A 27,366-nucleotide genomic window follows, 5' to 3' on the forward strand; every position below is an offset into this window, starting at 1 on the left:
TGTTAGTCCTCAGGGCGATGATTCACCATCTCGTGTAAATCATTTATAACGATCTTCACTATGCCAGAAGCAGCAGCAGCTCTTTGCTGTCTCCTGCTAGTTGGTTATGAGACAGAAACAGCTGTCTGCTGAAGAACAAAACTCATGTGTTTGTTGTCTTTTAGAGTTTTTTTTTACAACTCTTAGCAAAGCTTAAAAAATAAATATCTATTTTTTACAAAAAATTTAACAAAGTTTAAAGGTCACAAGAATTTGAATGAAAATATAATAAATTCAGTAAATAAACTGTTTCCCAGAATGCAGATCCTTGGTGCCTTTGTGTATTATCAGAACAGTTTGTGGCACAACACAACTGTTTTTATATTATCAAACTAAAACTGATCAATAACAAAAAACACGAACAAAGCTGTGGTTCAGTTGTTTGATGTTTCTGAAAGTTTATGAGATGATTTACAGAAAAGGAAAGCAAAGAAAAAACTTACCTCAATCTCCTCACAGTCCAGCCCTGCCTTCGACGTATACTTGAGGAAATCCTGATGAACAAACAGAAAAATTATAAGTGTTTGAATTTCAGCCAAAGTCATAGTGTGTCCTTAAAGTGTAACATCAGAAAATATCTTAAAATACACGCTGGTATGATGAACTGATGAGTTTATCTCTGATTTCTCACAAAAAGCTCTACCCAAAAGTACAAAATTTATGCCATTACAAGGAAGGCTGTCATTGTAAACCAATCAGAGCGCACAGGTAATAACTGTTAAGGGAGTTAATAAAACAACCCACACATTTCTTGCCTGAGTTGAGTCCGAAATAATTTCTGAGTCTAATACTAAACCATGTCAAATCGTGGCTAATTTCAAAGACAACATTAGAATGAGTCAATTCAAGTCTTGAGGTCGGCTCCAACTCAAAAACAACAAATCCCAAGTTGCATCCCGAGTTGTGTCCTGAATCAAGTCCCTCAATAAAAGTTAAAAACTCCACCTGACCGAAGTTCTAATCCAAGCCTGGAGCAAGAGCCAATAGGTCTGTGCGATATGATCAAAATCTCATATCCCGATAGAAGACATTTCTCATCCCGATAACGATATAATTCACAAAATAGTGCATTTTCTGTAAATTCTGTGAATCTCTGGCACTCGACGCGTTTTCAGCTGGGCGTCCTGTACCTGGAGTGGAGTGTTTTGACCGATGCATGAAACTATATTTATTTTTAGTTGTATTTTAAGTTGTATAAGTTGTATTACATGACATGTTGCGAGGAAAAGCCTTTTCTAACGTTTGAGTCTAAGGTTTATTTTGAGCACCTGACGGCTCTTTTTTGCTTCTCATCTGTAAACTCTCTTCATACTTTTTCATGTAATTCTTGCACTGGTAGAAGAAAAAATTCACACTAGTGAAATTTAATTTCTTCATCCGATATATTTTGCCCTGAGAGCCAACCAGTCTATAATCAAGATCAGCACCTCCGGTCAAATTCCAAATTTAGCTTGGTTTTTAGTTTTATGCCATATTTGTCAGGGAAAATACACAAACCCTAATAACCCTAATAATAAAAGAACCTCTGTACCACATTTAGCTACTGGGTAATTGTCTTCTATGGTCTCTGGGCAGATGCATTTTTAAGCAGGATATAAAATACCCAAACTTACTCCACAGATACCAGCAATTCCATTGTAACATTCAGGTTCCACCAAAAATGCATTAAATATATTTTAAAATCAATGTTTCATTTAAGCAGTTAGTGTAAACACAAATCATGTTGACAGGTTCTTCACAGACCTTGAGCAGCAGCTGGTATTTGGTGATTCTCTGGATTGGTTTGATCAGATAATCACTGATGGACATCCTGCAGCTGATCTCATGCTGGATTTCCTACAGACAGACAGGCAGAGACAGAGATAGAAGGTCTGGTTCAGTTTCAGTTTTTGGCTGATTTTTACTATTGTAAGGTCCATTCAAGAACGTGCATTTTAGGAAAGCCTGCTCTTTCGATTTTTTTCCCCCTTTTTTAACTTTTAAGATAGTAATGTTTAAAAAAAATCAGGAAAGGAAAAATAAAAGAAACTATTACGGGTTGATTTGATTATTTGTTTATGGCTTGGTGAACTGAAAACAACTTTCCATTGATGTGGATAATAAAGTTATTCGATTCTATTCTATAAGATAATCATTAAAAAAAAAACAACAGAAAAGAATAGCCAAGTATAGAAATGAGAAAAAAAAAGAAAAGCGACGCATTACCTCGAAATAGGTCTCGTACTCAATGACGATGAACTCTGACCTCGGCTTATTCTGACAGTAAACCACATACATGTGTAGACGACGCTCCTGTAAAAAACAAGAAAGTAAAAAAGAAATAGTTGTATTAGGTCTTCAACACATCCTGAGTCAAGTCCCAAGCAAATAACAAGAAGTCCTGAGTTCTGTGATAACTCAAATCCTATGTGCAGACAACAACTCGAGCCAAGTTCAACCTCAGGAGCAAGTCATGAATTTAGAATTGAGCCCCATGTTGTTGTAGCTTCTGAGTTATTCAGCTCATGCTAGACCTTGACTCTCACCAGGTACTGGAACACAAACTTGTTTGGGACCAGCGAGGAGGTTCCCTCTAAGGCAGAAGGGAACAGGAACACACAGACGTAAACAAAGCTCTTAGAACATGTGGTTATCCTAACTGCGCCTTCATCAAATCAGTGAAAATGCAGAGGAAAGAATGCCAGACACCAACTAGGGAGAAACAGAATGACAACAACTTTTTCTGTTCCTGTATCATGTTTATTGGAAATTTTCTCCAAGCATGGCATCCCAGTGCATTTCAGACGTAGTAAATCTAGCAGACAAAAACTGGCTCATTGCAAGGACAAAACTCCTAAAAGCAAGATGAACATCATGGTATGCAGTGCAGTGCAGCAAGGAGGGCCTGGACCCTTTTATAGAAGAAACCAAACAGCCACTCTATAAATGTATGGTACAACATGGAGGAGTCATCTCAACAGGAAAAGACTCACCTGCATTTATAAAACATTGGTCACTCTTTCCAGGAAACCACTTTGGACTAGGAAGACATGTTCCCAGGCACGTCAACCCCCCGCTCACTTCAGTAGGTCACTGATGGTTTGAGGCAAGGTCTCACAGTGGTTTCAGTGGTAACCCCAGATCATGGTAATGATCCACATCTTTGTTCACATCTTAGATCATGTGAATATTCAAATAATCAATTGTGGGTCTAAGCCAGGACAAACAAGTCAAGTCCTAATGCAGGGACAAGCTGAGTCTTAAGTTGACAATTGAGTGAAACTTTGAACAAAGTTCTAAGCTAAGCCATAAAAAGTAATGAGCCAAGTCCTATTTGAATCCTGATTCCTATATCTTGAGACAAAAATAAATAAATTGAGCCCTGAATCTAGTTCTAAATGAAGCCCAAAGTCAAGACAAATGAGTTCTGAGTTGAGTCCCTGAGGTCTCAGGTCAGAGCCATGCTATATATTCTGTTTTGAACAAGTCATTTTGTTTGTAGAACTCACATGTCTGATGAAGAGGTCTGCGAGCAGGTCATGATTCTGAATACAACGCTCTAACTCCACCAGGAAGAAGCTGAAACAGAAAAACACCCAGTGAGCATCTTTGTGTATATAATGAAGTGTGTTTGTTCACGTGTGCATTTGTGGCACGGACTCGCGGTGCCAGTCGTAGATCTGCTGGATATTGCCGAAGACAATCTTGTCTTTTCCTCTCATCTCCTCTGGAATCCCTCTGACCTCCAGCCGGGACATGAAGCCCTGAGAAACGTCAGCAGAGAACATGTCGTACGTTTAGATTGACATTTGTAGAGTCTTTTGGGTGGAGCGTCAGTAGGTCCTTTCTTTCAGTGTGATGTTTGTGTCTCACCTCAACTATCACTCCCAGATCTTTTACATAGTCCTTCTCTGATTGGACCATCTCATTAACGACAAACCTGCACACAGAACCACAAAATTCATGTCTCCTTAAAAATGCATTCAAAACTTGGACTTTGTAATAAATTTGGGTTTGTCTTACATGCGTCCTCTTAGTGCTTTGTTTCTCTGCTCCGTGTCTGATTCATTTGATCCCTGATCTGAGTCTAGAGCCTGAAGAAATAGAAAAGGCTGAAATTAAAAGAGTTCTGTGTAACCTCAGAAAACTGTAATCTTTTATTGATGACAAGAAAACAGCGTGAATACTGTACACAGTTTGAAAGCTGAAGGCACCGCCTTGTACTTTTAAATACACTAGGAATCACAAGCAAGCCAGTAATCTGATAGTGTTCTATTGAGGCGATACGTTACTATGAGATCTTTCAGATAAGATGGGGCCTGATCAGTCAAGACCTTATATGTGACGAGAAAGATTTTTAAATATAATTGTGGATACAACAGAGAGCCAATGAAGAGAAGCCATTACAGGAGAAATATGGTCTCACAGTTTTCTTGCTGCAACATTGTGGATAAAATGAAGTCTTTTCAGGGATCTTTTAGGACAGCCTGATAATAATTGCAATAGTCCATCATAGAGGTAACACATATTGAACTAGTTGTTCAGCATCACTCTGAGACAGGATGTTTAGAAATGTAGAAATACAGCAAGAAAAAAAAAACAGTCCGACATCTCTTACAGTGTGCCTTTACGGACATATCGGGTCAAGATTCCTAACAGGAAGCCATGGTAATGCCATCCAGAGTCAGTATCTGCTTAGACACCATGCTTCCAAGGTTTTTAAGACCAAGTTCAGTAACCTCCATTTTTCCAAATTTGGATAAAGGAATTATATGCCATGGAGGCTTTCAGGCCTTGAAGACATGCCTGTAGTTTAATTAATTGATTTGTGTCAACTAGTTTCATAGGTACCTACAGCTGGGTATCAACTCCAACAACGAAAATGTATGCTGTTTCCTAATAATATTACCTGTATGTATACAATGAAAAGTACTGATCCCAACACAAGAACCTACAGAACTCCATGAGTAACTCTCTTTAGTAACACGAAGAAACTGAAATGTACCAGATAGATATGACTCAAACCAGTGCAGGGTATTTATGTAACTATGAGGTCCACTGGCAGGAGACATATGAGGATCACTAGTATCTTCCACTAGTGCTCTATCTGTGCTGCATGCAACTCTGAATCAGGACTGAAAACTCTTCAAATAAACCACTCTTCTGTATAAAAACATTTAGTTTATTTTTGTAGTTATTCAAAAAGTTTTCTGAAGAGGTTTTTTACCTCGTGACTAAAGCAGCAAATACAATATTAAGAAATTTATGCCACATTCATCTTCAGCCATTAAACATTTCTAGCTTTAAACAGAGCCACTCTTACCTCAGGATTGTTAGGGTCTTTGATGATCTGCATTGGGGGTGGTAGAGGGGTGTGGCTTTCTTCCTCTGGCTCCTCCTCCCCACCACTATGCCCTGCCTCCTCCTTCCTCGCCTTCTACATAATTTAAGAAGCAATTAGTTTATGTTATCATTATTACTATTTTGTGTCTTTAACCCATCATTTGGATGGGTGTCTACACACCATTTGCGCATTTCCTGTGAGGGGTGTGGTCATCTCTGTCCTGTTGTCCCGCCTCCTTGTCCTGATTGGCGGTTTCTTCTGTCCATCGGCTTTTCCCTGACTCAGCCTCCGCACCGGACTAGTCAACCAGCGCTGCAGCAACAGTTAATGTAGTTACCGTTATTGATGCCACTGAGTATTGTATCACCAAGGCTACGGTTCATACAGCTGGTACAAATGGGACTAAAAACTCAGGAGTCCAGAGTTACCTGTGATACGAGCTTCATCAATGTCACCCAGCACGTTACAAATGTGGTCATCTGGTTTTAAACTACATTTTAGTTCATAGTGTGCTGATAGGATGTGCTGAGAACTGCATGAATCCAGTCCAAGTTTAAAATATGAAGAGCAATTTGTGGAGATTTTCTTGATCTACAGAAGGTTTTCCACTATCTGTTTTTTAAAAGAGCTTCTCTTAACTATTTAAAACACAACCTTAAAATAAATTTTGGCTCTTCACCAACAATTTTACTTATCTTTTATATATTTTTTAACACTCATTTATGCACAAAACAAGATTCAGCTATGATTACACATCAACACTCATACAATTTAGACACAATGATAAAAACTGAGGAAACATTTCCTGTGAGCTAATGCTTCCAACTTTAATAATCCATTACATTTAAAGGGGAGCTATTTAAAGTTACAGTATCAAATGCTCATTTTAACCAAAGTTTCAGATTTCATGTAATGATGTGAACATATGCAAAAGTAAATATTATGAACCCAGAGCTCAATTCTTATGACTGCTCTGAATGCTGTGTTTCCAAAATGACACCTTGGCAGCTCTGGATGCTGCCCCCTCAGCAAGTTTTCAGAAAGACGCCCAAGTAGAAGTAAAAAAGTTTGTGGACTGATGGGAGACAGAAGCTAAAGCAGACTGTCTGAGACACAAATGAACTGCTTTTCTAAGACAAAGAAGGATTATTTTTAGCTGTGAATAATGCAAAGCCACTGGAGTGGAGTCCTAGAATAAAAACAAACACAATAACTCCTCTTTAGTATTTTTGACCATAAACCACAGCATTAACAAATCACAACAAACACACAAAGTGCATATCTGCATTTCCCTTTGAGAATACCAGAGAACCCACAATTAAGATAACTAAAGCCCTCCTCAAGCCGCTTTATGTTAACACATTTGACCCAAATTCTCCCATTTCAGTTCACAGCGAGCTGTTACCTTTAGAGTGTTCCCGGTTCCAGAGCCGCTCCGCTTCGCCCCCGGTGAGCCCACAGCGCCTCCTGCTGGAGCCCCTCCCACTCCAAACACTGTGGGAGAGGTGGCACCTGAGAGAAGAAAAGGCAGGGAGGGGTCAGAGGTGAGTTTTAGTGCTGTCTTTTCTGAGTGCAATGGGTGCTCAGAGTTATTACTGTGGTCTCACTTTGGCTAGTAGTCTGAGTCTGGAGGCCTGAACTTTCAGAGCTGTACAAACTCGACTCTGCAGACACAAAGAAAAACAGATTATCAGTCGAGCAGGGCGATATGACCAAAAATATTTATCACGATATACATTTGAAAATTTGTGATAATGATATAACTGACGATATAATTGACACTAGACAAAATACTTTACAACTCCACAACTTTATTAGTGGAAAAAAAAATCAATGTATTTTCACTAAACCAAGCAGCTGTTTTTTATGTGCATTAAAGTTATATATAAAAAACAATCAGTGAAAATGCAAATTCCTTGCTGACAGTTTAACCAAAAGGCGTTTTACCCATATTCTATCGCAATATTTCATTTTCTTATCGTAGCCCAACATTATACCAGTATTACCGTGAACGGTGTGCTATAGCCCAGCCCTAATTATCAGACTGTTAACTCAGCAAAAAAGCATGCACACCAGTCATGAAAGATAGTTGGTTTCTTTGAAGTAAGGAGGTATGAGGGACTTACTGATAGCTAGTTACCCTAGCTTAATTTAATTTTAATAGAATCTTTCGTTTAAACCTGAAGTTTAAAGTGATTCACAAGTAAAACCCTAAACCACACAGAAAAGTGAGCAAAATAACAAAAAGGCACAGAGACAGGACTCACAAAGAACCTGACGAATGAATGAATAAACTATTAGCATAAAACTACAAACACAAACAAAAAAATCTCAAAAATTACAACTACAGGCTGTAAAAAAAATCAAGTGCATTACAATATGATTTTGAAAACAGATCAATAAAATAATATTACATGTAAATATATGTGAGCATCTATGACTTAAAAGTTAATGCTTAACTTGTGAAAGTACAAAAACCTGCAAAATAAACAATAAATAAATATACAAACTGAGATTAAAAGAATCCAGTATGTTCAGCACACATGAAATAATGAATAAAAGTGATTAAAGATAACTCCATTAATAACAATTAATACATGCAGACACACTGATTATGATAGATTAGAACTGATATTTATTTTAATGACTTAAAATCAGGAGTAGAGTAGGTGTGTGGTATATTTAGATATACGCTGCCTTATTTGACCTCAGACAAGTTGTTACAACACTTTGCAGCCAGCAGAGCCCACTGACGGCAGCGTTTTACCTCAGAACAATTGAACTCCTGCTGCCTCCGCTTCGGTGAACCACTAAATAACAGTATTTAGTGCAAGTAGTTCTGACACATGAGATCTACTGGAATCAATATTTTACTGTAGAAAGAAGAGTTTGGGCACAAAGACTTCTTTGAGGGTGTTGTTTGAAGTTTTTCCTTTAGTTTATGTTTGAATGAGAATAATTAAATATTCAAAACGACCCTGGTGGAATTTTCCTTTCATAACTAAGAAGCAGCTTCATGTAGTTATCTTGCATTGTGTCTAAGACTAAAGTTTATTTAATTCTTACGTAATGGGACAATGTTCACTACATTTACTGTACCCCAAACTAAAGTCAATAGTTAATTATTTCTTTTTTATGGCCGTCACTGAGAGCAGACAACCTTCTGATGACATTTTTCAAGACTTCCCGTCAGTGTTTCCATGTTCTGATTCATGCACGTGTATCAGATAATAACAGCAGCCCACGTCAGGAGGTTGGTGGTGTCGGGGCAAATCATTTCAGATTTTCAGAGACCCGAGTTCGAATCATACACACAACAGATTTTTACAAATAATTTGTATTTTTGCAAGAATGTTATTTTGTTACATGTAACAAAATGTAAAATGTTACTTTTTAATGGAATCTGGTCAAATGAAATACATTCAGGTTACACTGAGCACATTTTCCTTAAAGAGTGAGCATTTGAATAAATAAATATTTGACTGATTTTGTGTATTTCAGTTGTGTTTTACCCAGAATTATTTTTTTTAAAGGTGTTATTACTTAAAAATATGACTTTCAGTCAGGTTTAGGCATTACAAACTCCTGTGTTGGATTTACAAAAAACCCCCGCTTGTTTGGGCTAAAATACAACTTCCAGATCTTTAAAGCTTTATTTCTTTGTTGCCGTGGTGATGCTTACCCGCTCTTTCTGGACAAAATCCACGCTTTTGACATTAAACTAGGTTTCTTATTGAAAGGTGACAATCGTCTCCATGCACACAAAATAAAAGACTTGAATCTGACAAATGGTTGAATGTTGCCCCTCGGCAAGCTTCCAGAAGTCCACCAATCAGAAGAAAGTGTGGAAGGGCGACATCAAAGATATAGGAACAGAAACATCTTGTTCTGGCACATCCTGATCAACAGTTTTGACCATACATTAGGAAACTTTGCTCAGTCAAAATTATATTAACCTGGCAGGTGTGGATGGAAACAGGCATTCATTTGCTTTTTCTCTCAAATTTGGTTTTATGTTGATGAAACTCTGCTGATTTCCTAACATTCATGTGGATTTAGTCTCAGTGTAAAATCATGCTTTACAAACTGTGACTGTCTGACATTTTTGTTGTTTGCCAGCTGAAAACAACAGCAAGAGATTCTTATTACGGACAGACCTCTGCTGATTATTGTGGATATGAATATGGCTGCTTAAAACTCAAACAAATCCACCAGTTAGTCAGTCTGATTATTGTAAAATAATCACTGAAGGACACACACACACGCACACCTACTGTCAGCACTGTGTTACTTTGTGTGTGTGTGAGGTCTTTCATACAAAAAAGGAAAACCTGCGTGTCCTGTTCACAACACACACACACACATGCATATTCACACATCGTTCACATTCTTGCAGCGCTGTTTGCTGTAAAGGCGCGCACACACACACACACACACACACACACACACACACACACACACACACACACACACACACCTATTACTTATTAACCATTGCACACCCATATATTTTCTCCAACACCCGTCACTCTCTCTCTCTTTCTGTCTCTCTCTCACTCTCTCAGTGTGAACCCACCTCGCTCGTCCTCTCGCTCGTGCACAATCCATTCCCAAATGCCCGAACAATCCCAGCATGCACCTCTGCCCCGCCGCATGCTTCCACATCAGTCCATTCAGAGAGATATTAAGAAAGAGGCAGACTGACTGACAGAGGTGTTTCTCTGCTCTCAGCTGAATGACACTAAACAAGAGTCAGAGGTCTGGGGGGTGGAGCCACAGCATCTAAACCCACAGAGGGTGGGTTTAGATGCTGTGGGGGAGTGGCTTATAGAGTAATAGTAATAATAAACTAACACAAGTCAATTACAATGATAAATGTAATAAAATAAATAACCTATGAATGAAAAGAAAAAACCTTAAAATAATTTAAAATAATAAGCGAAGTAATAATAAAATGGTAGAGTAATAAAAGTACTACATAAAATCAAGTGAAGTATAAACAAAGTGAGAAAAAACACTACATAAAATGAATAAAATATAATAATAATAAAACCAAATTAAAAAATTATAAAAAATGTTTTTTTACAATAGGTAAAATGATATGAAAAATAAAACAAGTTTATTTGGAACAAAATATAAAATAAAACTCCATAAAACACAAAACAAAGCATGAATAAAAATAAACACGACTGCTAAAAAGGAGTTTATTTTTAACTAAAGCTTCTATTGTTTGTAACGAGGAAGAACACCCAGCGGGTCGCCACACACACACACACACACACACACACACAGTCAGGATGATAAACTGTAGATTCCTGTCTGTGTGAAACTCCTTCAGGTCAATGTTTAACCGTGTGTGTGTGTGGGTGTGTGTGTGGGTGTGTGTGTGTGTGTGTGTGTGTGTGTGTGTGTGTGTGTGTGTGTGTGTGTGTGTGTGTGTGTGTGTGCGCATTTCAAACACCTTGCCAAACCAGATTACAGATTAAAGTTGGGAAAAAGTTGCCACACAGGTCGAGGCCACACTCAGTGCTGTGGTCACTTTTCTGTTTCCACTGAAACTACATAGGCATTTTTGTTCTGTGTCATGTTACTCATAGTAAAAACGATTAAAAAGGCAATACGTGTTACTCGACATGACAAGTCTGTTTCTTGTTTTGTTATGTATTGAAACTTGTGTGAAGTATGATAGCTGCTTGGATTCATTTATTTTCCTTCTGTGGAGTACTACTTATGTTGAGAGAGTTGAAGACACACATATTTCTGTATTACACCTTCTTCCAGCTGTTTATTAGATTTATAGTGTGCAAATTACATATTAATGCAATTTGCACTGCTCTCTGGCACAATGACAGTTTTACTTTTCATTAATTTTTAACTTAAACTAATTTTATTTTGTTGTTTTCTTTGGGGTTTTTTTTTTTTTTTTGGTATCTGTAAAACAGTAAAAGGCCCCACTATGCATCTGTGGTACTTTTATTTTTATTCATTGTAGACTCCATCAATAAAGCTACAATAGATGACTAGTCACTCCTGTTACAATGAAGTCTGTGTGTTGGCTAATCGTAAAAAATCTACACAGCCTGTGTTTGTTGTCTGATGACAAAATTCACGAAATTATAACACACTTATTAGAGAATACAGTGAATTTTCAAAATAAAATGTTCAGTACAGTGTCCCCTAGAGACAAAGCACGTATAAACTCCAAAACACGTACAAACTCCAAAACACGTACAAACTCCAAAACACAACGGAAGTGCTCCAGGGGCCCGTTCTTCGTACCTCGCTAAGTAGGTTAGCCGGATTAGATTGTTGACGATTTCGCCTGATCCTGGATCAGTCGGTTCCCCGAAGCTCATCCGGGACTTGCTGTCATAGCAACAGAGCCGTAAGCGTAAACCTGCTCGGGAGCAGGTTTACTTTATGTAAACAGGATTAGATCGCGGCCACGCAGGTATGTCCGCTTCATTTATACGAAAGCAACAGCGATATTTTTCCACTGTTTCACCATAAATAAATATTATCAATGTAACTAAAGATAATGCAGCACTTGATCCTTTTATTGATGTCACACAGATACATACAGGTCATTTCCTAAAAAAGGGAAATGAACTATTAACATTCTATTACATGTATGTGATTATTACAGATGTAATTCATATTTCAGAGTAGTAATAGTAAATTACTTTGTGTAATCAAGATGAGAGACCACGGCTATAAAAGCGAAGGTGGATTTGGGAAGCCTGTCGCAGCCATGTCTTGTCCGTATACGCGACCAACCCATTGCGGAAGGTGCAAGATTGATAAGGAGAGTCCTCAGAATTCAGCGTATATTGCGGGATAGACAGGATCCTTTAGCTCAGCGCGACAGTGTGCTCATTGAGAGATATCGATATTCCCGTGAGGGTATTATTCACTTAACCAACTTGTTGACGAGGGGGTGCAGGACCACCACCTGTCTTTTTTTCCTCTGCCCTTTTCTTGGTTGCTGTTATGAACAAACTAACAGAGTATTACAGGCCAGTATTACCTTGCCAAGAGACGCAAAGCAATCTAAGAGATAAATATTACCATTCTGTAGAATACTCCTGTATTCCACTTTTACTTGTTCCCATGTTCTTGTGGGTCCTGTTGTGGCTCTAATGTGAAAGGGGATATAATATAACATATTATAATATAATATAATGCCATATGATATTGGACAATATAGTGTCATATGATAGATCTACCCTACCGCCTACTGGTGTTGGCCAGAGGGGCCGATGGCGCGATATGGCAGCCTGGCTACAACCGTAGCTGCCTCCACCAGTGTGTGAATGTGGGAGTGAATGAATAGTGGTATCGTAAAGCGCTTTGGGTGCCTTGGAAAGCGCTATATAAATCCAATCCATTATTATTATTATTATTATTAAATTACCTACGAGTTTGATTTGTCAGCAACTTTCTGCCAGCCCTCTCTCCTTGCTTTTGCAGCCTTTGCAGTGTTCCCTTGCGTTTTAATTAAACTCTGAAACTCCTGAAATCCCTCACTCATGAGTTCTTGCTCTGCTGCCGGAAAATACCGAGCACGCCCCTTCGACATTTTCGCCGACCAATCAGCGGGTTGCCGATCAATGTTTCTACTATCGATGCGTAGCCCCTTTTACGACACCCAGTGATGTCACATTCCTGCGTCCAGCTGTAGTAATCGTCAACAGCAGGTGTGTTCGGGGAACCGGATTAGCGAGCTCACGGTTAGCGTGATGATTTGATCTTGGATGTGTCATTTGATCTTGGATGTAGTAAGCGACGTACGAAGAACGGGCCCCAGGACGCTAGGGGCAGTGTTTTGGAGTTTTGCAAAAAAAAGGCAAGTTTGTTGCAAACACATGGAGTTGGATACCGGCAGAAAACACCAGCAAGGATAGAACAACCACGCTTTATAAGAAAGGTAATGTGAAAACTGTTGTTTGTTTCATTTGTTTTTAATTACTATGAACTAGAGATGGCACGATACCACTTTTGTATGTCCGATACCGATACCGATATCATAAATTTGGATATCTGCCGATTCCGATATGAATCCGATACAGTGTATTTTTTTAATCAATAAAACAGTTTTTTTAAATATCTTTCAGCTTTTTGTATAGGTTCATACTCAAGTTAAAAAAAACAAAACACTAAAGTTATTCTGTTATACCTGTATGCAAAAAATACACTGCACCCAAAATATTTCATAGTCAGGTTAATGTTCATATTTGCAATTTAGGTAAAAATGTTCTTTAAATATTTACATTTAAAAGAAAAAGGGGCTAATCAAACATCCTAAATTTGTCTTATTTAGATCAAAAAGATGGAAATATTTCATTGCAGACTTGTGTGATGATCAGAGTTATGATTAACAGTTCAGTTTCCCAGAAGCTTATAGCCAAAGCTGCATTTTGAGATGTTTCCTCATTACTGTGGACCATCTCCTTGAAGCTCATAAAGCTGTGATGTTAATGTGAAGCGGCAGAGTCTGACAGACACAAAGCGCATTTAATTTTTCATGCTCAGCTATGGGACAAGCACTCAAGGACTCAAGTGTGTTTACAACTTTACAAACATGGATTTAAATATTTAGGTGGCACAGAGAGAGAGCGAGGATGTGGGACACATACAGCGTGAGGATGTTTAAAATTGCCTCTGGCTAAACAGGAAGTGACATCGAGCAAACAAGGGATGTGCTGCAGCAGTTTAAAAATGACCACGCTGTTGTTTTAGAAGGTATGTTTTCTCAGGAATCACTTTTTTAGATTTTTTTCCTGCAAATAGCAGTTAGAGCATCATTAATATCTGTGATTACAGTCAGGTCCCTTTGGGGCTGATGGGAACACAGGCAATAAGTTCTCTGGGTACTCACCCCTCCCGGCGCTCACAGTGGAGGAGTTAGAGGTGGAGGTGATGGTGGTAGAGGATGAGTTGCAGGAGGAGGAGGTGGTGGTGCTTGTAGAATAGGTGCTGGAGGATGTGGTGGAGGCTGGGAGCAGTCCCTCCATATCGGCTGCACTGTGGGAGTGCGACAGGCAGAGGGTGCTCATGGGCAGTAGACCCTCCTGTGAGGAAACACAGCAGCGATGTTAGAGGGATGGTTGAGCATCAGAAAAACAAGGAAACCCTCTCACACACTTTAACGGTACTTATGGCTATAACTTCTTGCCTTTGTTACACGTGGGGACCTTCATTGTATTTGTCACTTATGGGGATATTTGTTGCTAATCTGCTTAACAGCCCCCTTTGACTCAGTGAGTGTGTCACTGGTTTTAATGGTTAGATAGAAATCTGAGGTTCTTGTGTCTGAGGTCATTCATTACATCAGTTGTCCAACCCATCATATAAAATAATCTGCTAATTTTCTAAGCTCAACCGGTTTGTTTCTTTCATCTAAAGTCCCTCAGTAAAAATCTGACTTTTACTGGCACACGATACTTTGGATCTATTAGTAGACCCTTTAGTGCTTTTCTCATTCCCTCAGCTGCTCTGGACCACAGCAGGGAACTTAATCCGGAAACTTTAAAGCTTTCTTACCAACTTCCTTTAATCCAAAAGGGACATTAAAAAGATCAGAACTTCTTAATGTATAACTTGAAGTAGAAAGAATTTTTTTATAAAAAGAAAAGAAAAATGTTTCAGACCACAAGGACAGTCAAAGTTAATATGTTTAAAGATAAATTGGCATCATAGAAACAGATATCTTCTATCAGGAAGTCAAGTTTGCCAAACGCTGTGAAACAATGTGTAAGAAAAAAGTATGAATATAATTCTGCAGAGATAAATATTTTAATTCTGTTTTATTTATATAGCACCAAATCACAGCAACAGTTGCCTCAAGGTGCTTAATATTGCAAGGCAAAGACAATAATACAGGGAAAATCCCAATAATCAGACAACTCCCTATGAGTACGCACTTGGCAACAGTGGGAAGGAAAAACTCTGTTTTAACAGGAAGAAACCTCCAGCAGAACGAGGCTCAGGGAGGGGTGGCCATCTGTCACAACTGGTGGGGGTTGGTGGGGCAAGACAGGAAGTTTTGCTACATGTGGGGACATTTAGTTTGTTTATTATTTGCTGGGATGTTTTGTTTTGTCTTCTGGATGCTAATTACCTGTTGAGGTGTTTGATCTGTGGTTCTGACCAGACACCACCCGGGCCGATCTGCTGAGCGCTCCACCAGCTCCACCGTCTGACCGCAGCGAACACTGATCTCTCCCGGTCCTCCGGCAGAGAAATCCAACAACACCACGACTAACTCGCAGCCTCCTGACAGCTGCACGCAGACAGGTAGGACAGATTATTTACAGGCGGAAGGTGTCACCGCCGTGTTGTTAAACGATAATAACAGCATCATTAGCATCAGTGCTCCAAGCTCTGAGAGAAGCAGACATTCATTCGCACTCAGTATGCAGAGAGGTGTCTCCTGGAGTCCATGACCTCACTCCCATGCAGCTCACTGGGAGCGTACAACCTCTATTTCTCCAAATGATAAAACCAGGAAAATTCAGAATAAAGTGAGGGAGCAGTCTGAGATATGACTTTATTCCCTGCAGACGGCTAAAAATAAGACTTAACGTGTTTCAAGCTGCAAGGCAGGAATGAGTTCCAGATTACAAAGACACTAAATACAATATAAACTATTAATAAAGAACAAAGTCTCAGATAACTTCAAGACTATGAGCTATGCCTATAAAGTTCAACAGTGTGGAGATGTTTGTCTTGATGCATGCTCAAACATCCAGGTGAGGAAATCCCAGAATGCTGATTCTGTTCATCTGAAAAAGGGTCAACTTTCTTTTCTCCTGAGAGCTAATAAGCTGCTTCTATATCTACGTAATCTATGGTCAATATGCAAACATATAGAAACATGGATCAAGCTTTTCTGGCTTCTCAGCCAACCAAAAAGCCGTCTGTTGGGTTTAAATGACTCGAACTGAGAGCTGATGAGTGAAAGTCACTTCAATTCAGCAGAAACATGACCAAACCACAAACCATGAAAGCCTCTCATATCATCCAAAAACAGCCTTTCTCTGATTGGCCCAGAGAGCAGCATAAAACATCATGTGATCTGGTCACCGTGGTTACCGCTGACTGTGAGCTCCAACACGTGGGCTGCAGCTGGAAGAGAAAACACTTGTAGCGTCCGCAGGGAATGAGACGGGTGTTCCCCAAAAAATCCAACACAGATGTGAATAGATGTGTGCGTTCAGGGAGGAAGCAAAGGTCTGTCAGAAAGGTCAGAGGTCGCTGTGTCAACTGTCACAGTGATCTCAAAGACTGACAGAGAGCCCAAAAAGTTGGACAGGACAGACGGATATATTTCCAATAAGGAACTAGGTTGCAGTACTCATATTATTTTATTCACATGTATACTGGTATTTATTAATTAATTAATTAATTTACATTCATTTAATTAGCTATAAAACAGGGATTTTTCAGAAATTTTCTAAATACTTTTATGTTATTTTATCTTTAAACATGAAAAAAAACTTTTCAGATAATTAATTTTTATATTTAATTTTTATTTTGTAAAAATTTAATTTTTAATTTTATCTTTTCTAAAACTGTAAAATTGTATTTTTTATCCAAAGATTTATTTTAAAATAAAAGGTTTATTTAAAATACTAATTTAAAAGTAGTGTTTTCAATGTTAACTTTGTGTATAACATAATATTTTGATTATAATTTACATTTTTTATCTTTATTGAAATAGTTGTATATAATTGTTTTAATATATCTAAAATGTTTATTTTGCATTTTTTTTCTGACATCTTATTAAGATTTACCTTTTTGGTGGATTTTATTTTTCATGAACATTTAATTTTTTTCTAGTAATCTTCTGAATACTCATATTCAGCACGATATATCATATCGTGCTGAACATTGTAAGGATAAATTCATGAAAATGCAGAAATGTTCCTTATTTAAATGTTTTCTTGCTCTGATGGATCAATTTAGACTCGTTATTATTGTCGCCACTTACATGCTGTCCCTTTAACTCCTCACAGTGACAAAAAAGTGTATTTTTTCTTTTTCACCGTGTTATAGTCACCAACGCAGTAAAAAATAAAGTCGTCCACCTTCCTCTCTTAACTGTCTCACAAATCAGAGCACAAGCCAGCAGGGTCAGAGTTTCCAAGGTCAGAGGTCACTGCCACTGGCCCCACTAATGAGAAGCGGGTAAAATAAATGAAACGTACCTCATCAGGAGAGCAGAGCAGTGAAAGTTTCTTGAAGGAGTCCGACCATGAATAGTGGAAACTCCCTCAAGCACACCAAAAACACACACCCAGCCAGCTGCAGCAGCAGTGAGGTCATACGACTGCTCGACACACCCTCTCACAGCGTGTCTGTGAGTGTGCGTGCGACTGTGTGTGTGTGTGTGTTACCTTGTCGCTGTCTGCGGTGTTTTGTGACGTTCGGGAGGCGATGGAGACGGTGTCGGGTTGACTGCTGGCATCACCCAGACTGTCTGCGTCCTCGCTCGTCTCCCTGAAACAAACAAAAACATTCGGGTTGTGTTCTAGGGTTCAAAATACTCTCACAGGTCAAAAGTATGTGGACGCTACGTGCGATCTTTTAATCTAGTTTGTTTTCCTCGTCAGTCTGCGCTTCTTATTTCTTCTACTATAAGTCTGAAGCACTTTTTCCTTTATTGACTAAGACATCAACTATTTTCTTCCTCTTGGGTAGGAAAAGTCAGGAAATGATATAAAAGGTCTGTTAACATTTCTAAAAGCTTAAGAGGTTGTCCATGACTTTCCTGATTTATCCAACCAACAGCTCAAACCCAGGAGTAATAAAGGTTTCAGATTTAACTGGCTATGTTTAAAACGTTCGGTCACTTTTATGTATGGGCTCCTGTAATTTTAAAGTAATAAGGACATTTCCTGCTTGCTTCATAAACACAATTGGAAAAAAACCTTTGACCCGATCCAACATGAGAAACTTATGAATATCCTTCATGAGCTGGGACTTCGTGGATGCCACATTCGATTGATTGGAAACCTGTAATGGTTTCAGAGACCAGGTGTACTCCAAGTGGAAGTAAACTTAAGTCTGACACAAACAGTTTTTATATATTAAGCACATAAATCTTAATAGCAGAAATAAAATAAGTGCTTTCTCACTGGAGTTTGGAGTTCAAATATTAGCAGCACTGAGAATTAGGGCTGTCGATATAACAGGTCAGGAGTCAGTATTACTGTTTAAAGGCCATCTGTGTGAGCTGACCTGCGGTTGATGCTGCGCTGTCGCCCCAGCGTGGGGTTGGGGGTCTTGGGGAGGGGGATGGGCTCCCTAAGTGCCCCCCGCAAGTGACCCCGCCTCTCCTGGATCACCTGCCGAATGCTACGAACCCACTCCTGCTTCAGCTCCAAAGATGATGCCTAAAAGTAAACAAAAAGAAGGATTATTCCTTAGATCGAACCATCACTGTATGAATGTTTACTCACTCATTCATTGACAGGAGCACACACCTTTAGGACTGTCTTGTTGTCTGAGGTTGGCGTTCGTCCAACCCACAGTGCAAACTTACAGGGGTCGCCCTCTATGTGCTCTGTTACACCGAGCTCAGAGGTCTGAGACAGAGACAAGAAGTAAGAGAAACTTTGTACAATATCTTCAGCCAAATTAGTTCCATTTGTACTTTTTTGATTTGAACGGAGCAAAGCTGGACGTTGTCCTTACCCTCAGCCTGCTCTTGTAGATGTATTTGGTCCGTCCAGATGAGTCTTTGATCTCCTTGCTGAAGATGAGTGACAACTCAAACAGGAAGAGGTGTCGGTCCCGCCCCTTTCTGATCAAAGACTTCGGCTCCCAAACCAGGAAGGAGTCCTGCAGCAGGAGCTCGCCCTGAACATCCAGACCATCCTCCACACCTGCAAGATACAAGACAGTGAGGAGCCTCCAAGACATTTCTGTCAAGTTTTGCTTTTAGTTTTAACCTTTTAAAGTTTATACATTACTTTACAAAAGTCTTGAGCGACTCCCCGTTGCTTTTTACTTACTAAAATGTGAAATAGGTGCAGTGATTTATTTGAACATGTCGAAACACACATGCAAATACAGCTTTTACTATTTTAACGAGCTTGAAAGTCAATATTTGGTGTGACCACCTTTATTCTCCAGCACAGACTGAACTCTCTTAGGCAGCTTTCTTGTCATTTCTTTAAGTCGTCTTCAGGAATAGGCTTCTTGAAGGACATTCAAAGCTCTTCTTTGGATGTTTCAGCCTTTCGTTCTGTTCTCTGTCAACATGATCCCACACTACTTCAATAATGTTGAAGTCCAGGCTCTGGGGAGGCCAATCTATTAATTAATTATTAATTAATTTCCTATCTGGGTCAGAATCTGATGGTATTTTCTGTGTTGATAATTTATCAATTTTAGCACTATCTCCAACACCACTGGCTCCAAACCATGACAGAGCCTCTACCGTGTTTTACAGATGACTGTAAACTGTTTTACCTCTCTGCTGCCAAACCGTGTTATCTTTTGGTGTTTTTCACAGATTCAGCTAAAGAAATGAGAGCAGATGTGGTTTTTTAACAAAGTGTTTAAATACATAATTTAAAATTGGCTCTCTGCTAAGTTGTCACATGAGTTTGGTGCATTTTATGCTTGAATGATTCAAAGGTCACTGTTAAGTGTCTTAGCAAAGAAGAAATTCTTCTGAAAAGCCAGGTGAGACCTTCAGAAAGCCTGGAAAACTATTGATTAAGACCACTTAAAAATAACACAAGAAAGCTTCACTTCCTGGAAGCAGAATATAAAGAAATGAGGGGTGGCTCCTTGACAGTACTGTATGAAGTTCTTCATTAGATAACGACCGGAACAATTCATAATATGTCCTGACTTCATGTGAAAAATATTCTGTGTCACCTTCCAGCATGCTAACGTGCATAGCATCGTTTGCTCTCTTTGGGACGCTCAGCATCACATCCAGGCCTTCCTTTATCTCGCCTTTTCCCTCCTCACAGCACGCTAGCAGCTCCTGCATCACATTAACACATATACAGGTTCATCAGTGTTTTCCCTGGAAAATGAAGTGCTGAACTCTGTGAGAAATCTTCACAGTGATAAAAAGATGTTTGAGTTTTATATTATAATGGTTTGTGGGTGATTTTAATAGTTTTTAAAAAGCTGCAAAGGAAGTTGTATAAAAGAGTAGCGCATTTCTCCATGTTTAAAATATATGATTGCAGATATTTTAGAGAATTAAGCCCAAACCTGCCCCCCAAAAAAGCCAGATATTCCCACAAACCTGCCAAAAAACAAAGAGCATGTCGCCATAAATACGCTAAGAAATAAACAAAATATCTCCTTATAACTGCCAAAAAACAAACAAACAACCAAGATGTCCTCATATGCCTGCCAGAAACAGTCATATGTCCCAATAAAGGCACCAAAAACAGGCCAAATATCCCCAGAAACCCGCCAGCAAGATGTTCTCCAAAGCTCACCAAAAAACAAGCAAGATGTTGCCATAAACCCACCAAACAAACAAGCCAAATATCTCAATAAACCTGTTCAAAAAGAAAAACACAATGTCCCCATAATCCCCCCCCCTCCCCCCCCCAAACACACACACACACACACTGAGACAATTAGAGGTCAAGTGAGGAGTCATTTCCTCATAGACTTCCATAGAATCAGCCTTAGTTTTACAACAGAAGTCACCTCCCTCATGGCCATCAGCAAAAAATAGGGCAACCCTGCAGAAGCTTCACTTTGTATATTTCTTCACTGCTCTGGTTTGAAGTATTAAAGAGTTTGAAAAACAGTTAAAACATCACCCTGAACAGACAAAGTGGCAACATAAAGAAATGAAGCTCAGTCTAAAGGGGGTTACGTGTTCGGCACCTTCAGCCTCCTGCTGCTGCTGAGTTACAACAAAGTTTTCAAACTGACACGAAGCGCTTTTCATTCATTATTCCAGGCACACACGCTGTGTCCTCTGGGCTCCATATAAAGTATTCGGGATTGAAAGCTGTGCTCAGAAAAAATCCTCTGAGGCGCCGTGTTTTCCAAACAGCCAGAGGGATGAAACATTTCCGAGGCTTCCTCTAAATTTAACAGCCTTCTAAACAAAAACAGTTTGGAGCTCTGTGGGAAACACTTCGTTCTCGTGTGTTTTGAATGTGGGGGAAACGTAAAAGAAATTCAGGGCGTACCTTGAGCAGCAGCTGGTATTTGGTGATCCTCTGAACAGGCTTGATGAGAGCCGAAGAGATGGAGTTTGCTAGACCGTGTCTTCTCTGGACCTCCTGTACACACAAAATAAAATGTTAGAGATCATATAAAAGATCATTAATCAAGCTTTAAAGCAGTCCAATAAAATTCAAACCACATTTGTTGGTGACTCACACTTTGTTTTATGGTCCCATAAGCTCTTTTTTATCTTCTTGGTTATGTTTCCTATGGTTGCACTTATTTTTATTTATTTCTCTTATATTAGTATTACAGGGGAAACTGAACCAAGTAAATAGTAAACTGTACTGTAAACTCAAGAACTGATGTTTTGGGAGCTTGAAAAGTGGATTTGTTAAATTCCAAACACATCATGAAATAGCACAAACTTGGCCTATTTTTGCAGTTTTCTTTGGACCACAGTTAGCCTTGACTGGTGACCAGTTCAAGGTGAGTCTGGTTGTCTCAGTTCAACCACAGGTCCATGTTATTTGGGCCAGAAGTCACATGTGTTGTGGCATTTGGACGATAGATGGCTAAAAAACATTTAGCAGTGCTGTAATTTAGCCACAAATAGCCCAATGTGTATGCTATCTGTGATTTAAACATGGTTTCTAACAGTGTGTTACAGATGTGGCCTATGTTCATCCATCAATATCAGAATAAAGAACCAGACAAAAGTTGTAATGCTGTTTTATTTGTTCAACTCTTACAGTTTACAGTAGGCTAGATCACTCAAAGATGCTGAGGTTGATGACTTTTGTGGTGGAAACCCAGATATGCTAAACCAAATTTCCAGTTCCTTGTTTATTCGTTACTTAATTTAAGCCTCTAATTAGTCACTGGAGACTGGATGTCCATAAACTGAATTCATGTCAGGCTGTCGAGATGGTTCTCTGGATGGTGAAAATCTTGGATAATTTGCGTGTCCTTCCATCTGTGTTAAACTATTAACTTCCACCAGCTTGCTGGTGAACAGTTTAGCAGTAGTGCTGGGTTGTGTTTTAGAAACATGCTCGAAGGTGTTAAATGTCAAATCAAGTCTCTTACAGGCATTTTGGCCTTGGAGTTCTTCTATTGTAAGATTTCCATTCAGCAAGAAGGAATTCTTCATAAAGAAGGGTAGATGTGAAACTAACTCTAAAGACACCGCCTGGATAATATTAGGAGGTTAACAAATGCTTTTACCAACATTTTTCCAAGATCTTTTTCTGTGATCCGACTTTTCACGGGAAACTGTATCTAGGGAAATCTAGACCATTTAGCTTTTCTTCTTTCTGTTGGCTCAGTGTCTAAACCTCATAGTCAAACATGGTGACTGACTGATGGAGTGTACTTCTGGTGTGGTGGAACTAATCTCTGGGTTGGTTGATACTTTGTTTTGTCTCTTGGGGAACGGTAATGACAAAACTGCTAGAATCACAGATATCTGAATGTTGGGCTCTAAATGAGACAACTGATCCCAGGTAGATCTTATTTTTTTCCACAGTGAATTGAGGGACCTTGGTTTCGCCAGCTTAGTTTACATTTCTGTGGCATTAGGTGTCACATTCACAAATTTCCAACCTCAAAGTTTCAAAGTCTGCTGAAGAAGATGAAGCTGCCAGGTTTTGCTTGACATGAGTCCAGAAAACACAGGAAAGCCGTAAACATAGCTGTGTTTTAGTGAAATCCAAACTTTCATTGATGAAACTCTTATATATTTAAAAAATAATATTTGGAATGAAGATAAATAAAGTGCTACCCAACTAAACTACTGGCTAATATTAAGTTGTTAAGTTGATGTTTGTGGTGTTTGAAAAAGACCTCAAAGAACGCCATGCCATGTTGTTGGATGAGTAAACTGGAGTCTGGTTTGTTCCTGCAGTACGTCACGTACATGTGGAACTTATCAGCCTGATAGGGAAATAAACACAGATTAATCATTAGCTCTGTAGGTTTAAAATAAATAATCAACCTGACATCTAAAAAAAAAGAATTATACCCAGGTGACAAAGCAGTGTCCAACATCCTCAGGAAGCTGTTCATAGTTTTCCAGCTCCTTCAGGAAAATACTGCAAAAACACAGAGAAAATATTAATTTTCTCTAAATGCATTTTAATATTCTTTTAATCACAGTTATGGACCTATGATATCTAAACATGTAGTTTGGAGATGTTTAAAACTCATAGATGTCCTGGATGTTTCCTAATGTAATACATCCATTAGAATATTGCAGTGTTATCGCACATTTAGCAGGATATTTAGTGGTACCTGTTGTGGAACTCGTAGATATCCTGGATGTTTCCAAACACAATATCGTCCTTGTTTACAAGGCCAGGCGGGACGTCCTCTGAGCCGCTCGTCATCTCCCACAGGTATGTCTGCAGCAGGTAATCGTATTAACAGCAGAAAGTACAATTTAGTATTATGTAGTACTGTGTTGCGTCACATCCAGTAATCAGAACCCACGAATTCTGAAAATATACCTCAATACACTCCTGCAGATCTCTGACATAGACTCTTTCTGTCTGAAGGAGCTCAGCCATGATGTACCTGAGGACACACACAGGTGTTATCAGAGTACTGCAGTAGTACTGCTACCAGTAATATCTATACTAATATCAGTAATATCAGAGTACTCACTCTTTCTTGCGGGCGGAACGTCTCTTCTCATCACTGACTTGGTGGCTCGGATCGGACAGGTTGACTTCGGGGTCGGAGTCTGACAGACTGTTGGGGATCAGCTCGAGCTCCAAGTCCTTATTATCCTGAGAGGAAAACTATACAAAGTAAACTCACTAAAACACACATACATTTATATTTATTTTTAATATACATTTTCTAAATCTGAATAATCATAGAAGTACAGCAACAGATCTGCCTTCTAATTTCACACATTTGCAGCTTGTATGTTGCTAATAATTCAAAAAGCTGCATTTGTATCATATAGTCCTTCAAATTATTCAATCATAACCTGTTTTACATGGAAATAAACTTTAAATGCAAAGGTTCACACATAAGTAAATATTGATGTGTTTATTGCAAAAACACTAAGAATCACATCTCACTCACTCACATGTTTTCGCTTTCAAATGTGGAGAGTTCCTGCTCCACAGTCAGTACTTGTGTCGTTTACCTGCGAGCAGCCTCCCAGTGCCGTCTCCAGCAGGTGCCGGTACTGCCCCATCCTGACGGTGAAGTCCCGGTAGCGTTTGTCAACCGTAGAAACACAACGACGGAGCTCAGTGCGGTGGGCGTGGCCTTTAGCCAGCATGCTCTCGGCCAGCTGTATTAGCAGGTGAACCTTTTCCTGCGTATGCTGACAGAAACAAGGTCATAGTTTAGTTAAATTCAACCTCACAACAACATGTGGCTTGCTAGCACTTTTCCTGATTTTAATCATATTCAGGACACAAAATGGAGCTGGGAAATACTTTAATATCCATAAAATGGTTTGATTTTCTGAATTTTGTTGGGTTGTTCTACATCTCTCGTGGTCTCTTTGTAGCTGTTCAGTATCTCCTTGATCACAATACGTCTCTTAGCAGTTGTTTTGCATCTCATAATGGCCTTTTGTTTCTCTTTAAGGGATTTTCTGGCATCTTTCTCTGTGCACAAACAATCAACGCTGAAGAGTAAAGTGCTCACCTATTAAGACTTAGTCTGCATTATGAGAGCATATGGTTTCTTTGACTGACAGGTGGACTGGTACACAGATGGCCTTAGTTCATAGCTGTTTACTGCTCTGCTTTTGTGAGTATCAAACAAAATATTAACAGTCTTTTCAAACAGATGCTTTGGCTAGAGGGTCATTGGCCCCTCAGCGTGTGCATCATAAGGCTGCTGAGCAATCCAAACATGAGCTCAGACTACATTAACTAATTAATTATCTTACTAGGAAGTACTGTTCATAGAAAGTGATAAAATATGATATACATTTCAATAAACTATGGAAAAAAACACACCTTGGCAGAAATGCAGAACTCCCTGTGTTGGATCTGCAGTTCTTGCGTCTCAGCCACTGTCGCCCCAGGTGATGTGTGTGTGGCCAGGTAGTGGTCCCCTGACTGTTGTAGCCAATCCAGAGCCTACAACAAAAGGACACATTAGACAGATGTCCGTTAATAACTCAAAGTCAGCATTTCCAAAATATGATGCGAACACCCAGAGAGTATGCGAGACTTTTCATGCAACACAATTACTGTGTTAACTGATTAGTATTTTGACCTACTCAACAGAAAACTGAAAAATGTATCATGCTGGACAAAACAACAGCACAATGTTTCAAATGGAAAAATATTTAATTTACTATCATGTAAGATTGAAAAAGGAAGCAACTTTGTATGCTTGAGAATCCAAGTTGTTTGATACAGTAGCTTGTCTGTTGGAACAGACCACATGAGCCAGCTGTCAGTGGTCATAATGTTATGTTACACCCGATCAGTGTATATGATTTGCTGATTTTGTTGTTAATGAGCATGAATAACAGTGCTAATAATTTAGCAGACCGCATCTACCTGCTGAGCGTGACTCTGGAACATCAGATACTGCTGGCATTGATCCAGTCTACGTTTCTTTAAAGTCCAGAAATGAAGAACTCTGTTTTCTCTCTGGAGGAGCTCACTGAGGATACCTGAGTGCACAGACACATCTGGGTAAGTCAAATTACCACTATAGTTTGCCATTAAGTGTGGTGTTCCTCAAGAAGTGATCCCAGCTCCACTGTAATTCTGTATTTACACCAACAAATGCTTGAATATTTCTCATGTATATATTTTTGTTCACCTTTGACCTGTTGCTCGGGCACCCTGGAGTGCCCAGTGACCTCTGCAACCCCTGTTACCCCGGAGACGGTGACACTGTGGCCAGAGATGGTCGCCATGGTGACACTGTTACGGTGAATGTACTTGAGGAAAACTTCGGCGTTCCGTCTGGCCAGAGTGCAGGCCTGTCGATGACCAACACCACAGACATTATGAGAAAAAGACATGGCACTCGAATAAGCCCGAATATATCTATGATCGATCATTACTGCCGACAGTTTCAGCATTGTGGGAGGCTTGGCTCACTCCATCCAAAATCAAACTTTATTACCAGGTTTAGTAAAGTTTAACTTGCCATTTTCTCCACAAGCACTTACAAATAATTGCTCAAATAGTTACCAAGATGCATGCCAAGTAGAAAGACTTGATTAGGGAAGTACTTTGATAACACTTGTACGATTGGCCCAGATCGTACAACTTTCATAAATGCTCTGGTCAAAATAAACAAACTCATGCTGGATGTTTTGGGACTGCTAAATTTAATACAATGAGAACTTTCCATGAACACTGAACAAGAAAACTGTTCAAAATAAATAAATGTATTCAACTTTATTCAAGTATCCTATTAATAGGATATGTCACTAAAGCCTGACCATGACCGATTACAGCAGCTGATTGGACTCGTTTTCAGCGTAAAATATTAGCAATGCTCAGCTTCTATTTTGGAGTTTGTGGTGGTTTTCCAGAGCTCCTCACCTTCAGAAACGCCTCCTTCTGTTCCATGTGTTTGCTGATGAGTGGCACCAGTTGCTCTGGCTGTCTTTCTCCTCCTGCACACCAGTCCTCCTCCCTGCGGTACTCCTGCTCCAGACTCTCCAGGACACCACACACCTGGAAACAGGCAGGTACACACTTGAAAAAACACAGTATACTACGAATTTCCGGCTGACTGTAGTTTAAATTTTAAATATTTGCACAACCTAAAAAGTTAGTTTGTAAAAACAATGTGTTCTATAGTTAAATTATTACAATTATTTTTCATTTAAGATAATTATAATA

The 27,366-nt window shown here is 39.2% G+C and overlaps 1 protein-coding gene across 5 annotated transcripts in view; it reads right to left on the minus strand.

Annotated features, from left to right (window-relative positions):
• Positions 1-27,366, minus strand: part of LOC113015504 (kalirin-like) — a 59,877-nt gene that overhangs the window by 7,268 nt on the left and 25,243 nt on the right. For 2 of the 5 annotated variants that reach the window (XM_026157487.1, XM_026157490.1), the window contains exons 24-52: positions 27,064-27,198; positions 26,330-26,492; positions 26,062-26,177; positions 25,510-25,632; positions 24,681-24,863; positions 24,188-24,324; positions 24,031-24,097; positions 23,816-23,925; positions 23,547-23,616; positions 23,369-23,458; positions 21,547-21,639; positions 20,255-20,366; positions 19,061-19,251; positions 18,850-18,951; positions 18,605-18,759; positions 17,761-17,863; positions 15,483-15,644; positions 14,241-14,433; positions 6,970-7,026; positions 6,768-6,874; positions 5,543-5,674; positions 5,342-5,455; positions 4,042-4,112; positions 3,892-3,958; positions 3,679-3,782; positions 3,528-3,597; positions 2,245-2,331; positions 1,783-1,875; positions 483-533 (exon numbers count right to left, since the gene is read on the minus strand). In XM_026157487.1, the coding sequence (XP_026013272.1) occupies positions 483-533; positions 1,783-1,875; positions 2,245-2,331; positions 3,528-3,597; positions 3,679-3,782; positions 3,892-3,958; positions 4,042-4,112; positions 5,342-5,455; positions 5,543-5,674; positions 6,768-6,874; positions 6,970-7,026; positions 14,241-14,433; positions 15,483-15,644; positions 17,761-17,863; positions 18,605-18,759; positions 18,850-18,951; positions 19,061-19,251; positions 20,255-20,366; positions 21,547-21,639; positions 23,369-23,458; positions 23,547-23,616; positions 23,816-23,925; positions 24,031-24,097; positions 24,188-24,324; positions 24,681-24,863; positions 25,510-25,632; positions 26,062-26,177; positions 26,330-26,492; positions 27,064-27,198 (3,258 nt within the window). Of the gene's footprint in view, positions 1-482; positions 534-1,782; positions 1,876-2,244; positions 2,332-3,527; positions 3,598-3,678; positions 3,783-3,891; positions 3,959-4,041; positions 4,113-5,341; positions 5,456-5,542; positions 5,675-6,313; positions 6,552-6,767; positions 6,875-6,969; positions 7,027-14,240; positions 14,434-15,482; positions 15,645-17,760; positions 17,864-18,604; positions 18,760-18,849; positions 18,952-19,060; positions 19,252-20,254; positions 20,367-21,546; positions 21,640-23,368; positions 23,459-23,546; positions 23,617-23,815; positions 23,926-24,030; positions 24,098-24,187; positions 24,325-24,680; positions 24,864-25,509; positions 25,633-26,061; positions 26,178-26,329; positions 26,493-27,063; positions 27,199-27,366 lie in introns of those variants that run through there. The other 3 variants (XM_026157488.1, XM_026157489.1, XM_026157491.1) reach the window with 3 other exon arrangements.

The sequence above is a fragment of the Astatotilapia calliptera genome, chromosome 23 (genome assembly GCF_900246225.1).
Source record: "Astatotilapia calliptera chromosome 23, fAstCal1.2, whole genome shotgun sequence".
Lineage (NCBI taxonomy): Eukaryota > Metazoa > Chordata > Actinopteri > Cichliformes > Cichlidae > Astatotilapia > Astatotilapia calliptera.